Here is a 15,402-nt window from a genome sequence, read left to right on the forward strand (position 1 = left end):
GTATTGTCTTCACAGACTGGCAGCGGCTTCTCCAAGGTTGCAGGCAGGAATCTCTCTCAGCTCTATCTTGGAGATGCTGCCAGGGAGGGAACTTGGAACCTTCTGCTCTTCCCAGATTGGCTTCATCCCCTTAGGGGAATATCTTGCAGTGCTCACACATCAAGTCTCCCATTCAGATGTAACCAGGCAGACCCTGCTTAGCTATGGGGACAAGTCATGCTTGCTACCACAAGACCAGCTCTCCTCTCCTTAAAACCTTAAAACAGTGGTACATATGCTAGTAACCTCCAGGCTTGACTACTGTAATGCACGCTACGTGAGGCATTTGTGGGGCAAAGGACCACCATTGTACATGGTGTAGAAATTAGAACGGGTACAGAATATGGCAGCCAGACTGGGACAACCCGAAGGGACCATACAACACCGATTTAGAAAAGAAAAAAAGGCACTGGATACCAGTATGTTTCTGAGCGAAATACAAAGTGCTGGTTATTACCTAGAATGTCCTTAAAGCCTTGGGTCCAGGGTACTTAAGAGTGTGCCTTGTTTGTTATGAACCTTACTGCCTATTAAGATCATCTGAGGAGGTCTGGTTACAGTTGCCACGGACTCGTCTTGTGGAGACTTGGGACCGAGCCTTCTCTGTGGCTGCCCCGGGGCTTTGGAATATGCTCCCTGTCAAAATAAGAGCTTCTCCATCTCTGATTGCTTTTAAAAAGACACACTTCTTTTCTCAGGTTTTTAATTAAAATTCATTTTAAACGGCTTAATTGTTTTATTCTGTGAAATTGTTTTAATTCTGCTTTATATATTTGCTGTATTTTGGATTATATACACTACCTAGACAGGGGCATGTTTGCCCTTCTCCCCAGTAGCCCCTCAGAGTGAGGGAGATAATAAAGAAAATAGGGAGGGGTGGAGCTGGGGGGCCTTTAGGCTGGGGGACCTAGGTTTTTTGAACCCATCCGCTCAATTATAGGTACACCTTGGTACCTATTTATTTACATATCAGGCGGTATATGAACAGGATAGATAGATAGATAGATAGATAGATAGATAGATAGATAGATAGAACCTTGATCTGATCCAGCAATACAATTCTTACATTCATATGCTACTATGATACACCAAGTGAAAGACAGCTTTTAACATTCCATGTACACATTAAGCACTGTTGTATTTTTATTCCTTTTCCAAGCATAGAAGATACTAATAGCATTATTAGTCAAAATGTCTGGAAAAACATTCCAAATAGAAGACAGCTTACCTTGGTACCTGTAGTTGGTACAAGTCCTACAGCTGCCATATATGTGCTGCCAATCGTCTTGATTTTTTCAATGTCTTTATAATATTCTTTGTCCATAAGCTTTGTTTAAAACATAAAACTGTTAAACATTACATAATATTTTAGACAAGAAAGAATAATTATGTACAGGCTTATTAATCTTCTCTTTCCTAACAGCAGTCTTTCTTGCCACTCCATTTATGGCAAATTTCCTCAGGCCCAAGGAGCTTGAGGTCCTTGATAGTTTCCAATAGGCTTTGTTTTGACCTGCCATGGTTTACAAAAGCCAAGTTCAGCACATCATGTAAAACACCTGAAGAATGTATTATAGCACAAGTATTCTTGCCTACCTTTGATGCACCTGTTTGCTATAAGCAAATTAGGAGGATGAGGCAACAATCACAACTACAATAAAAATGTCTGCCTTCTGTTCTTATATAAAGCTTGATTTATTCATTATCACAGTGGTACATGACTGGATCCTATGCTGCTTTGGGAATGTATTGGCACTAAGAGGTGGAAGGATTTGGGGAAATAGGCATAGAGAAAACTAAAGTTTGAATATAGGGTTGGAACCACAGCATCAGGGACCGCCTGGAATCTAAAATAGAGGTGGGGGTGCTATATTGCTGTCTGCAGTATGGCATGGTCCCTTTCTGACTGAGTCACTGAGTAGTGAGTTTCTGAGTAGGATTGGTGTGGAGAACCAATTGCCTGTTGGGAGACTGTAGATTTCTTCAATCAGAAGCTGGGATTATAGTCAATGATTTCATAAAGTCTAAGTACTCAACCACTTCTGGCCTAATGCTACATAATTTAAGTCTTCACAGGTCTAATAAAATCATACTTGCAGCCTAAATCACTAAGCAATGCCAGCTTAAGTGTGATGAGTAGAATACCATGATATAACTGCATTCTTGGTTTTTAAAAGTACTATACTTTATTTCTCTCAAGACCAAATAATGCTCATTATCAATATAACAAGGTTACAAAGATATCTGCAAAATGGCAGAAGGCTTACCTCATCAAAATCTGCAATAATTTCATTTAACAGGCGTAAACACTCCACTCCCATGTTATTGCCATCCAGTTCAATGTAGAAATCATTGAAATTTGGGATGGAAGCAAACATCACTCCCACTTGTGAATATGACTGGTAATACAGGTCCTGAAATTTTTAGGTGATATTTGTGTTAAACTACAAGGATTCTGTTAGACAATAAAGGTGTCAAGAGTCGTTACAGGAGCCTTTAATTCACTTATCACTATAGTGGTAGGAAGGTTATGGAAACTGAACAGGGAATTAAAGAGGGTCTTGCAGGGCTGCTGTTCCCCCTGTTCCAACACCAATGGTCTGCATTCCCTGTAGGTCTCACAGATCAGCAGAGCCTCATTGTAATTCTTCGATTTAGAAAATAATTCTAATCATGTGCATAGAGCTAGCATTAGTTTCCAGTTCTGATATAATGAAAATAATTTAAGAACATTAGCAAGGAGAAGGCAATTTGTTTTAAAAGTAAATCTTAAATATTTGTGTAAACTGAGCCTTTAGTATCAAGTAGGACATGAACATAATGAATTAAAAAATCTAAATACATTTTATGTATTGTTACTTGCTTGAAATAGGATGGAAGATTATACCACTATTAAGTTGGAGTCTTTCAGAAAAAAAATGAAGACTGTAATGATCCTTACCAAAACTGTGGTTGTGATCTTAAAAATAAATAAATCACTACTGGTCATTGTCATGAAGATGATCAAGCACATCTGTATTTTGCTCTTTTTCAATGGAGCTTAGGGCAGTGCATCCTACTTTTTACTACCAACAGCCCAGTGAGATAGGTTAGACTAAGAGATGGTGATTTGTTCTGGGCCACTTGGTGAGCTTCATGGCTGAATGAAGATCTAAGTCCAACCCTCCATTAGGGATGTGCACAAATTAAGATTTGTGCACAGATTTGAAGCTGAACTGGTTTGTGGGGCTCCTGAACCGATTCGACTGGTGACGCTGGAGTGGGTGGGAATAAAACCTTTAAAAGTGAGGAGAGCAGATCCTTACCTGCTCTTCTGCCACTCCATGAAGCTTGCTGCTGCAGTAAAATGCCCCCAGTAGCCTGTGTGTGCCAACTACACTCCCACTAGCAGCTCCCCTTAGCATGACACTCCCCCAGCATGGTGGCGGCATGCACATGGCCTCCATGCATGCTGGAGGACACTTCTGGAGGGCACTGCTAGGGGGTGCCACCACAGCAGGAAGCTGGGTGGGTGGCAGAGGAGCCAGTAGGACCTGTTATCCTCACTTTTAAAGGTTCCACTTGCCTCTCCCCTCAACCCGGCACCACCCTCCATCAGTCAAATTGCTTCAGCAGCTCCACGAACCAGTAGTGGTGTGCATGGAACTGTGCCTCCATGGTCCAGCACCGGGGGGGGGGTGTTCTTTAAGGGTGGGGTGCACCTACCCCTCTCGCCGCTTTCCCCCTGCCAGCACTCCTTTTTAAAAAAAACGTCTTGGGGTGGCAGCATACCTCCCTGCCACCCCTGCCCCCGTTTTCGGCCAGAAGTGGCCAGAAGTACCGTGCACAGGTTACTTCTGGCTGAAAACAGGGGCAGGGGTGGCTGCCACCCCAAGTCATTTTTTTTTTAAAAGGAGCACAGGCGGTGGAAAGCAGAGGGAGGGGTAACTGCACCCCCCGCCCTTAAAGAACCACTCCCCAGAGCCAAAACTTTGAACTGCGCTACATTCAAACCAGTTTGGAGGCCTCTACAATGGCCTCTGTACCGGTTTGTGCACATCCCTATGAACCAGTTTGGCTTCAAATCTGTGCACTAATATCAATCCATGCACATCCCTACCCTCCATAAACTACACTGGCTTTCCTACAAATAATGCAGCTTATACTTTGAGATTTAAAGTAATTTATAAATATTACTATTGACCATTAAAGCACTCACTCCTAAAACTGAGCCTTGTCTATACGCTTAATTATCTTCCTTACCATGTTCCTTGGATTAGACATAAGAAAATGCTGCGCAACATGTGCTGGCAATAGATTGAAGAGAATTCTCTTGTTATCCAGCTTCACTCTCTCCATATCATCTCTCTCTTCTTCTGCCTGTGAAATAATAAATCATGTTTTAAACACTTAGGTTTTTTGTTTCCTAGCCTGTGCACCCTTGAAAAAATCAGACCTGATCTGAATCCAACCTGATACAATTCTGAAAATTTTGGAATCAAATTCTTTGCCCCATGGGCATGTCAGATATTGGGTCAGAGTTGGATTTCCAGAGGGAAATCTGACTTAAAATTGGATCCCCCACCCAGAGGTGAATGGGGAAATTGAAATAAAGTAACTAAAAAACAAAGTTGGTCCTAGAACTTTAAAACGTGCCATGTCTGTGAGAAAGGACGTATGGGCCCTCTGTAGTGAATTTGAAAATAATTGGTCAATTCCATGTATTTTGGTGAATTTATGAACATTTTATGAAAATGGCTAAAAATTGTGAAATCTGGCTTGTTTTAAGCCAGAACTTTACAAAAACTTACAGAAACCAAAGGTTCTCCTTGGAACATCATCCCAATAGCATGTGAATGAGTCTGCCCTTTGCCTTCATGAAAAGGGGTAACAGCATGCCCCTTTTGTCCTCGCTTTTGTATTTCCAGAATGGATTGGCATACATTTATGAAATCTGGCATACATGAAATCTGCATTGGCAGGACTCTATGTTATTTTCTTTCAAAGCTATGGATCACTCATCTGACTTTTAGTTATAGTTTTGTGGGGAAATTAAAAACACTAGTTATAGTGAAATTGTTTCAAGCCAGAACTAAAGTTCTGGATCTGAAGTCCCCCCTTGGACCATCATTCCACCCCAATGTGGAGGAAAAAGGACATTCCTTTGATTTCATATTAATTTTTTTCTTCCCCTTACAGGAATAGGTGGATCTTTTAAAAGGGACTAAAACTTCATCTTTTAATCCCTTAATGGCTATAAAGGAAAGTGAGAAATTATTTCTAAAAACACAAACAGAAACATCCAACGTACTTTCACTGTTACTGATTTTGTGCTTCTGCAGTTGGGAAGATAAAAATTAATATAAAATCAAAGGAATGTCCTTTCTCCTCCACATGGAGGTTGAATGATGGTCCCAGGGAGGGTTTCATTTCTAGCACTCTTTGTAAAGTTCTGAAACAAGCCAGATCTAAGCATTTTCCACTATTTTTAATTTTCAAAAATTCACCCCAAAATCAGAGAAGTGACCCATAGCTTTGAAAAAAATTAACATATAGTCCTGCCAATGTGGATTTCATGTGCCAGATTTCATAACTGTATGCCCATACATTCTGGAAATATAACGGGAGGAGGAGGGGCATGCTGTTACCCCTTTTCATGAATGCAAATGGCAGATTCCCCCACATGTTGGTCAAATCATGGTCCACGAAGGGTCTTCAGTCTGCTGAAGAGAATTCCAACATGAATTTTGACTTCCTGACATCATACTGGATGTTTCTAATTCAATATCAAAAAGTCAATGTTGGGTCAGAAATGTCAGTGTTTCCCCCCCTCAAATTTTGGACATTTCAATTGAATTCCAACATTTCTGATCCAACTTAGCATAGGCATATTGTTTCCTCTTACTCTGTACTTTAGAAAGATTGTGCTAAAACCATTAAATACCTGTGCCAGTAAAATATCTATACCATATAGCAAAATCCTGATATCTATGTTTAAGCAGAAGCTAAGAGTCAGTTTCTGACTGCATAGCCTACTTCAAGATATTAAAATCATGGCAAAGGTCTATTAGAGAGAAAGTTGCTTTGGACTATGCTTTGTGGGAAATTCAGTAGATAACTGCAGGGCATTCTGCTCTGGTGAAATAAAATGGCTTGATCTACCAAAATTTGTAATATTCAGATACTAGTCAAGGCCTGCACAACATAAGACCCAGGGACTGGATCTGGCCTGCAGAGATTTTTTTTTCTGACTCCGAGGTAGGAATATCATCCTGCAGCAACAACAGGACCTACAAAGAGCTCTTAGCTTGTCCCACTGATGAGCAGCAGTGGCTCAATGCAGTTGGCCACTTGAAATCAGCTGAAATATATGTGGCAATGACGAATTAACCAGCACGTGAACCAGCAGTGATGGATAGAGTGGGCTCTAGCAGCAGCAGCAGCAGCAACAGATGAGCATAGGCAGATCGCACTCTTTCGGTCAGTTCTCTCTACTCCAGTCCTCTGTCCTCTCTGGAAACTGCCTTACACCACCATCCTATGCATGTTTGCTTGGAAATACGTCCCACAGTGCACCCGGTAAGGCTTATTCCCAAGTAAGCATGGCTAGGATTGCAGTCTGAAAGCAACAGTGATTTAGGGAGAGGAAAGGACTTAAGTATCTGTCTAGTGCTGGCATTCACTGCAAGTGCCACACCGACTAAGCAGAGAAGGGGTCTATTTTCTGGCCACTATTCTTGGTTAAAATTGTGGGTTCCTTAACAGGGTGGTCAGAGAGAAGATCCACAAGTAAATGATAATTGGTTTCATTAATATTGTTGATTTTAATGTAATTATGTGTTGTAAGTTGACCTTGTGCCCCACATACCAAGTCATGATGGGTTCCAGCCCATTGGGGCATTTGAGTTGTGCACCCAGTGCTAGTCCATAATTATTTGCCTTGTAGCAGCCCAGCTTTCATTTTTATAACTTTAAGGGCAGAGCCAGATAATTAGCAAGCTCTCTAAACTGAAGGAATACTTTGTAGTTCTGTAATGCCTTTGATTCCCAGATTGGATTGAGGTCAGTAAGTAATATCATTTGCATCAGCACGTGTACACGATAAACTCATGTGCTGGCTAGATCTTGAAGGAATATTGTGCCACTAATGTACCTTATGTCAACACCACAAGTTTCCTCAATAGCAGGAAAGAAGCTATGGGGGTAGAAGACTAGGATGGTGAAGGAGATAGCCTCTTTATGGACATACCCATCAGTCTACCCATTTTCTACTTTTTTGATCCCCAGCTTTCAAGCCCAAGGCTTGTCTTCACTCCAAGTCTCCTAAGCTAACAAATGACTGTTAGGTTCCTCTGTTCTCCAACCACTAGTGCTCCCTTCTCTCCTTCTTCCTGTACTTTTCTGGCTTTGATTTCAAGAAAAAAAAATTCCTTTTATTAAAAAAACATTTTTTACAAAAGCATCATCTTCCTCCTCTTTTTTACAAAGCACTTGTCATTTAATGTATAGAGTTGTTTTCCAACTACTGTACAAAGGTATCTTTTTAATTTTATGTCAAAGTGTTATTCAAAATCAGAAGAAAAACAGCACCTTACTGAAAACAGGCATAGAAGGATAAAAATATATTTGGTATTCTAGCCAAAGGCCTGACTCTTCCAACTCAGAGAGGAATTTCTTGACACTTTTGACTGTTTATACTTTGCTTTTATCATTCCTGTTTCATTTCCAGAGACCCAAATGCTATCCTTATCATTGTCTGAAACAGTTTGGACAGATTATCTCAGATTGGGAGATCTAGATAGCAAAGAACAAACATTGGCCAACATCCTGACTAAATTTACTAGAAGTAGCCCTCTTGAAATTTGTAGCCCTTTAGAGTAACTCCTGAGTAATACTACTGAGTAACCTACTCTGGATGCCAACCATTGACATTTTATTGTTTTTTAAAAAGAGCATTACTGAAGTCAGCATGAAATTAAAATACTGTATTTTAAAATGCAGAGGCAGACTTGTCATAGTAGTCATGTTCCAACAACAGAAAATAACCTTACAGAGAATCCTTCAGTCAGTTCAGACTGGTTCACACCAATGTTCCCTGTGACAGGGCTTCCCAGATGTTGTGGACTACAACTCTCATCACCCCCAGCCAAAGGCCACTGCTGCTGGGGAAGATGGGAGTTGTAGTCAACAACATCTGGGAATCCCTGTTACAGAGAACATGGGTTCACACACTCCAGTGAGGTGTGGCAGTAAATCCAGGGCTATGGGGTCACTCTGTACATATAGAACATGTGTGAAAAAAACACATGCATATGTGTACTTCCTTTGTGTGTCCACTCATTTTTGTGGTGGATGTATTTTGTGGAGCAAGTATGTGCACAGAGGGATGCATGTGTGAGGCTCAAATCACATATTCCTCCTCCTCATTAGCTGCCAAACATCAATTTTAAATCTGCTTGCTCAGCTGATGCATGAACTGCTCATAGCCTAGAATACTGTAATCCTATTAGTTTCTATGAAGACTCTAGCTTGATTTATTCATTGTGCCTGCCATGTACAGCCAACACATGAGGAGGGCAAATGGGAATGTGGCAACAAAGCATGCCCCCGCACTGCTGTATTTGGCACTTGCCTACCACTACTACCGTGTTTCCCCGAAAATAAGACAGTGTCTTATATTAATTTTAGCCCCCCAAAATGCACTAGGGCAATTAGCGGTACATCAGAAATTACTGCTAGGTCTTACTTTCGGGGTAGGTCTTACTTTCGGGGAAACAGGGTACTAACTACAACTACTAATATACCACTTTTCAACAAAGTCCCCAAAGCAGTTTACATAGGAAAATAAAGAAATAAATAAGATATTTCCCTGTCCCCAAAGGGCTCACAATCTAAAAAAAGAGCTATATGGTAAACATCAACACCAGCCACTGGAGGGATGCTGTGCTGGGGTTGGATAGGGCCAGTTGCTCTCCCCTTGCTAAATATAGAAGAATCACCACTTTGAAAGGTGCCTCTGCTCAGTTAGCAGGGGACTTAGGTAACTAAATCTACATTCAGTTACCTCAGTACATTCCTGTATATTCTACAGGCCAGTAGGGATGTGCACAAACTGGATCGGTGCCTCCTAAGGGAAGTGCTGAACCAGCCTGGGCGCCTGCAGCCTGAGCCCGTGAACCACTTTGGAAGGGTAGGAGCAGTTCCCTTAAGAAGCAGGTAAGCACATCCTTACCTGATCCACTGCCACCCAGCTGCTTTCCCAGGTGAAGTACTTGCTCTACCAAAGGCCATGCCCGGCTGAGGTGCTGTTCCCTGCAGCCTGCCTGCAGCGTCAGCACACACGTGGCATGCGCGGTGGCCATGTGCATGCTAACACCACATGCAGGATGCAGGGAACAGCGCTGCAGCTACACACAGCCTTTGGAAGAGCAAGCACCGAGCCCAGAAAAGCGGTGGGCTGGCAGTAGAGCAGGTAAGGCCGTGTTTACCTGCTCCTTAAGGGATTTGCTCCCCACCCTGCCTACAGCTGTGTGAGCCCATTAGGCACATCCCTAATGGTCAGTGAGCTTATTGGCATGGGGGTGTGATACACCAACATGCACCCATTTGCCCCTTGATGTGTTGGCTGTAAACGGCAGGCATAATGACTGAATAAGGCTTCTTTGGAGTAAGCATTTTGAACTGTGTTTTGAACAGATTTCTCCTCCTGTGAGCTTCAACAAGGGTCCACATGTAATTAAAAGTCTGACTTCCTGAGATAGTATTGCCAAAGCAATGTTGGATGAAAGGACCCAATGTTTCTGAAAAAGTATAGATAGATACAGTGTTAGTATAGTCTGGCCTACTAACACTGTAGCAATAAAGTCATATGACCTCAAGAGGGCACTAAAACCACAAAGTAGAACATGAATCAGGCTGTCTCTGCTTGTAAAATGTTGGTATCAGTTATGTTATGGGCCCAAACCTATGCAAAATGCCAGTGGCAAGCACTTTATAGAAACCTTGGGGTACAATCCAGCTAAAGTTAAAGCATTAAAGTCCAATGTTCAACACTCAAACAATCTGTATACAGTGTATAGTGTACACTGGTACAGTTACTCATAATTTATGGTGAATGCAAGTACAGCAGTACAAATTCGAGGGACCTGTATCCAGATTCACTTTTTAAATGAATTCATATACAGTCATTCCACACAAAACATGTACGGCCATCTGAATGCAGGTACAATATAATACAGAATGACACAATAGGGCATAAATCTCCATAAGTTTGGAGATGTGGAACTGGTGTCTGTGGTTAATAAAAGATGAGATGAGGGCAACCAAGTTGATGCATAACACAGATAAGGCAGATGTGCTCTTGGTCGGTAAAACTGGTGATATGGAAACAGGAGTCCAACTTGTCCCGGGTGGCATAGCACTCCCCTTGAAAACACAGGTTCACATCCTGGGAGTGTTTCTGACTGTGATCGTGAACACAGATGCCAAAGGTGGAGCCTTGGCTAAAAGTGTCTTTACCCAGCTTGGGCTGGTGTACCTGCTGCATTCATCGCCATGGTGACTCTTGTCCTACTTATATGATGTATTACAATGAACTCCAAATGGGGTTGCCTTTGAAAAGTATCCAGAAGTTTCAGGTCCAAAATGCTGCAGCCACACTGTGGTCTGGAGCCTGTTATCAAGGCCATGTGACTTCCTTGCTAAAACAGTTTCACCGGCTTCCAGTTTGTTGTTGGGCCCAATTCAAAGTGCTGATTTTTTTTAACTTTTAAAGTCCTATTTGGTTTGGGGCTGCAATACTGAAAGGACAGCCTTCTCCCATATCAACCTGCCAGTTCATGAAGATTACTCTGTGGTGATGATGGCAGAGAAGAGATCTCTACATTGCTATTATTGCATCTGCAGAGGTCCATTCAGCATAGCTTTTTCAGGTGATGTACGGAGCCTCTTACATTTTTACTCTCCAATCATATGGAAGGCCTCTGTGGCCCACTGTGATCAGTTTGCTAAGCATTTTGCAGATAAAATCACATCTGCCACAACTTAAGACACCCTATTGGCATTTCCATATGATGTTCCAGCAGTAACTGTCCTGTAATTTGAGATTATTTTCAGCTTGTTGGATAACATCTTTGGAAGTGAGAAGGCAAGCATATGCATGCTCTATTATTATGAATATTTATATACTGCTTTTCAACAAAAGCTTTCAAATCTGTTTACACAGAAAGATAAATAATAATTAAGATGGTTCCCTTCCGAAAAGTCTCACAAGAAACATAAGGTTGACACCAGCAACCGCCACCTGAGAGACACTTTGCTGGGTTTGGATAGGGCCAGTTGCTCTCCCCCTGCTAAATATAAGAAAATCTCCACGTAAAAAGGTGTCTCTGCTCAGTTAGCAGGAATCCCTACCAGTGTTCCCACTATTTTTTTTCCATCTGTGCACAGAATGCGTTTTGTTCTGGGTGGCAATCTCAAGGCAGTGTGTGAGCATGTGCATTCAGAATGGGGCTTCCTGATTCAACCTAAGTGGGATCTAAAATTAACTGAGTGAACATCAAAAAAATTGTGGGCATGTGCACGCATTAGAGGGAATACTGGTCTGTACCCTGCACTGTTTTCTAAAAATCTGATGCTGAATCCTGAAAAACTGAAATTGCTGAAGTTTTGAAAAACTTTAGAATTTGAACTCTTGGTGGCTAAATTAAAATCCCACACTCATACTACTCTCTGTGTTCATGTTCTCCTCCTTAACTGCTTTGTTGGTGTGGTCAAGATAAATATGTCTGAAAGCTGAGAGGGGAGGGGAGAAAATGGAAGTAAACATTTTGGGAAATCTGCCCCCTTTGACCTGGGAGTGAGCTCCACAAATGCTCCTTCTTCCTAGGAAGTACCTAGAGGAACACAACTGGTTTCCCTTATTTAAGAAAGAAATTATGCCATCAGCAATCATTACTCCAGTCCCCACTATCACCTCTGACTTATCTGCATGTTTAGCAACCAAAACATCTTAGCCTAAGCAAACAGGGGGGAAACCCATTATGCTTAATAAGCCTGGAAGAAAAGGATGAAGAATAAATGAGGGCCCAAACTGCTCAGTATTATCTGGAAACACAGTGAAAGTGCAGTATTTGGGGAAGCAGAGACACATTCTCCAAGATTTTGAGCATGCGCTTGTACACACACACACACACACACACACACCCCTCATTCTACCAGGATGCACCCATACCTAGGCCATGCTTCCACACACATCCCTAACACTTGGTGGGCATGCCACTAATATGACTATAGGAATGGTTTACAGCTGAATAGGATTGCGGGGAAGGAAAAGGCTGCAGTCTCAGTTAAGGGTGTAGATGGCAGCAGAGGAATTGATACTATGGGATGGAGAGACAGAAGAAGCAGGAGTCAAGGGAAGGGAAAGTGAAGCAAAACTATTTGGAAAGAAAAGCTCAGGATGGAACTCACCCACGCACTCAGCTACATCCCATCTTTATAGCCACATTTCCATATATATCCTCATAATTTTGTTGGCTTATTGCTAGTTAGAAATATTATGTATTCAGTAACAGGCAAAAGAAAAGAGAAACCCAAAGTATGTTCTGGAAGTGGGGGAGAAAGGATGCCTTGCCTGCACAGCCCAGAGGTAGTCCAGACGTAGCTTCAAATCCACCTGCCTGGAATGAAGTGCCAAAGCACAGGAAAACAGCAAGATTGCTAATATGGGTTCATAGCCACGAATATAAAAGGAGCCACCCCTTGAAAAACAAAACAAAAGAAAGGAAAATTATACACAAGAGTATTTTATCCAATGTCACCCTCAAAAAGCATATGCAAATAAATCCCACAACTCCAGCCCTCTAAAATGGTTGAGATTCGAGACCTGTAGTGAAACAACAAATGTGGCTGGCTAGCCTGTGGGTAGGAATGAGCTCATCTTCCCCACTGCATTCCTTGATTGTTGCAAAAAGCCACTCTATCCTATGTAATACTCATTCTTAATTCTGCTTTAATTTCTAAAAATAATTCTAGAAATGGAGCATAGACAGTTTAGCCTAGGTTTCCGTCTCTCCAGTTCACTAGACTCTTTCCCCACTGCTACATTACCCATGTGCACATGTGCAGTGCTAACACACTGCAAAAAAAGTAGGGATGGGCTGAAAAGCCACCCCAGTTTTGCAACTCATTTTGCAGGCTGTAAAATGTGGGCCTGTTTCATCAATGAGTGGGTGGGAGGTGGGGCTCACCAGAGCTGCTCACAGCTCTGATTAGCTGGTGGCTTCCATGTTGTTTTCCCTAGGATGCTCCCTTCTAAGGGGCAATCTGGAGAAACAAAATGATGGAGCTGTCAGGAACTCTGGTGAGGTTAGGCTCCTCCAATTCCATTCCCACTCCCAAAAGTGTGAAAAAAAGGAATCCAGCATTGCCCTCTTTTACCCCTGAACCTCATGTGCTAGGGAACACCAACAGGAGGCACCGCTCTCTTTCTCCCACTTTCAGGCTTCCCAGATGCACCTGGTTGGTCCCAGGGTGAAGCAGGATGCTGGACGAGATAGGCCTTTGGCCTGATCCAGCAAGACTTTTCTTACATTTTTATGTTCTCTCTAAATTGAGGCTCAGCTTTTGAAAGTTCGGCCAAACCCTAATTGTATGTACAGTTATATAAAGGTCTTCTTTTTGTGCAGTGTTTTCTTGATATGTACATGTGTTCCTGTGTACTGATTTAAAAAGCATGCAAAAAGAATCTTTATTGTACATACAATCACATTGCGTTTTTGCAGTGTTTTACCAAGACAAGTGTGAATCAGTAAAGATTGGAAAAAGAAGCAAATGAATCTGTGCTAAGCCCTGTACAATGCACAGTATTTGTATAAAAATTTTAAATTTAAAAATTAAAGAATGGAGGATTCCTAATGCGTGGTTTCCAGTTCAGAAACAAGACCAGGTAATTCAGAACTCCAAGTTCAGGAAGAAATTTGGATGAGGAGTTGTGGGCCTCACATATAAACAGAAAAGCAGCAGCCAACAGAAAATGTACTGATTTGGCCTTCTAGATTTGTGAAGAGAATGGAGTTTTCTCCACCTCTTCCAGCTATTTCTGCCTTTCTCCCTGCTCCTCCATTGTTTTCTCCTCTGCTCAGAAAGGGGCAAAAGGGTATGGATAAGTCTGCAGCTTCAACAGCAGTCAGCCTATGACAATGACTGAAGATTGCTACCAGATACAAGGCTATTATTATGTTTATTTATTTTATAACATCAACAGAATGGCACTTTACAGAGTTAACCCAAGGAACAGATGGGTCCCTGTCCCATTTTAGGCAGTGAGTGGTGGAGACAAGAAAGGGAGTGGAGAACGGAGGAAGCAAGGGAAACAAGGGATGAATGTGAGCAAATTCATAACAAAATAAAGTGATAAAATACGGAAACAATAGTTAAGTTCTTTGTGAACTATGCAGAGCACTTACCCAATTGCTTTTCGGTATCCGCTGAGTTCCAAAATGACTATGTACAAAATTGTAACAAAAAGCAGGAGGATCATTTTTGGCAAGGAAGATACGCGTAAAAATATTGCCAGGGTCAGAGTCCCCACAACGCAGGAGAGAAATGCATAATGGGCTGCATCACATGGAAGCTCACTCATTGTCTTATTTGTCCCACCAGGAGAAATGATAACTATGGAACTGCTGGAATTAGTACTCCAGACCCAAGGCATACAACCAACCTGTGGGGGGGGGAATGGGGAGTAGAGAGCTGAATGTAAAGAATAAACCATCTGGCAAGATAGCTCAGTCAGGCTAGGTTCAGAAATGCATGCACATCATTTGATGGCTGCGACATTAAGCAGTGACTTGCATGTGTGAACTAGTAATCAGAGATCATATCCTTAAAAGATCACAGAATAAATCCTATAGTTTAACAACAGGGAACAAAGGTCTATGCACCCAATGGAGGAAGTTTCTCCAGCTGAAAGAAAACTTGCTCTTTGCTCCCCCCCTCTTGCCCCTCTGAGGAAAGTGGCAGGGAGGTAGTTTGCAGGGGGAGGTATCTTCACTTTTTGTCCTAGGGACCACTCCTACTTTGCTATACCTCTTTCAAATACTCTCAAAGAACAGGTGAAGTGATCTTTTTGAATGGCTGCAAATCACCAAAGGTCAAGTAATCAAGAACTCAGTAATAAACTGATACACATGCATGTGTGAATCAGTCCACAATCCTTGAAGCTGAGTTTCCCAATTTCTTTCCCTTGCCATGGCAAAGGCACCATTCTCTCAAGTCACAAAGAACGCAGGATAATGTGTTGGGAGCATAGAATGAAGATCTGTACTCTTAGGGGTGTGCAAACCAGTTCGACTTGAACCCTGGTTTGAATCGAACCAGTTT

The 15,402-nt window shown here is 42.0% G+C and overlaps 1 protein-coding gene across 2 annotated transcripts in view; it reads right to left on the reverse strand.

Annotated features, from left to right (window-relative positions):
• Positions 1-15,402, reverse strand: part of ADCY1 (adenylate cyclase 1) — a 285,419-nt gene that overhangs the window by 24,430 nt on the left and 245,587 nt on the right. The window contains exons 13-17 of one of the 2 annotated variants that reach the window (XR_008309536.1): positions 14,487-14,743; positions 12,653-12,779; positions 4,282-4,398; positions 2,307-2,453; positions 1,268-1,385 (exon numbers count right to left, since the gene is read on the reverse strand). Coding sequence is in view for 1 of the 2 variants with exons in the window: in XM_053259719.1 (XP_053115694.1) it covers positions 1,268-1,366; positions 2,307-2,453; positions 4,282-4,398; positions 12,653-12,779; positions 14,487-14,743 (747 nt within the window). In the remaining variant the exon portion in view is untranslated. The remainder of the gene's footprint in view (positions 1-1,267; positions 1,386-2,306; positions 2,454-4,281; positions 4,399-12,652; positions 12,780-14,486; positions 14,744-15,402) is intronic. The other variant, XM_053259719.1, reaches the window with a different exon arrangement.

Source organism: Hemicordylus capensis, chromosome 6, assembly GCF_027244095.1.
Source record: "Hemicordylus capensis ecotype Gifberg chromosome 6, rHemCap1.1.pri, whole genome shotgun sequence".
NCBI classification, from domain to species: Eukaryota; Metazoa; Chordata; class Lepidosauria; order Squamata; family Cordylidae; genus Hemicordylus; species Hemicordylus capensis.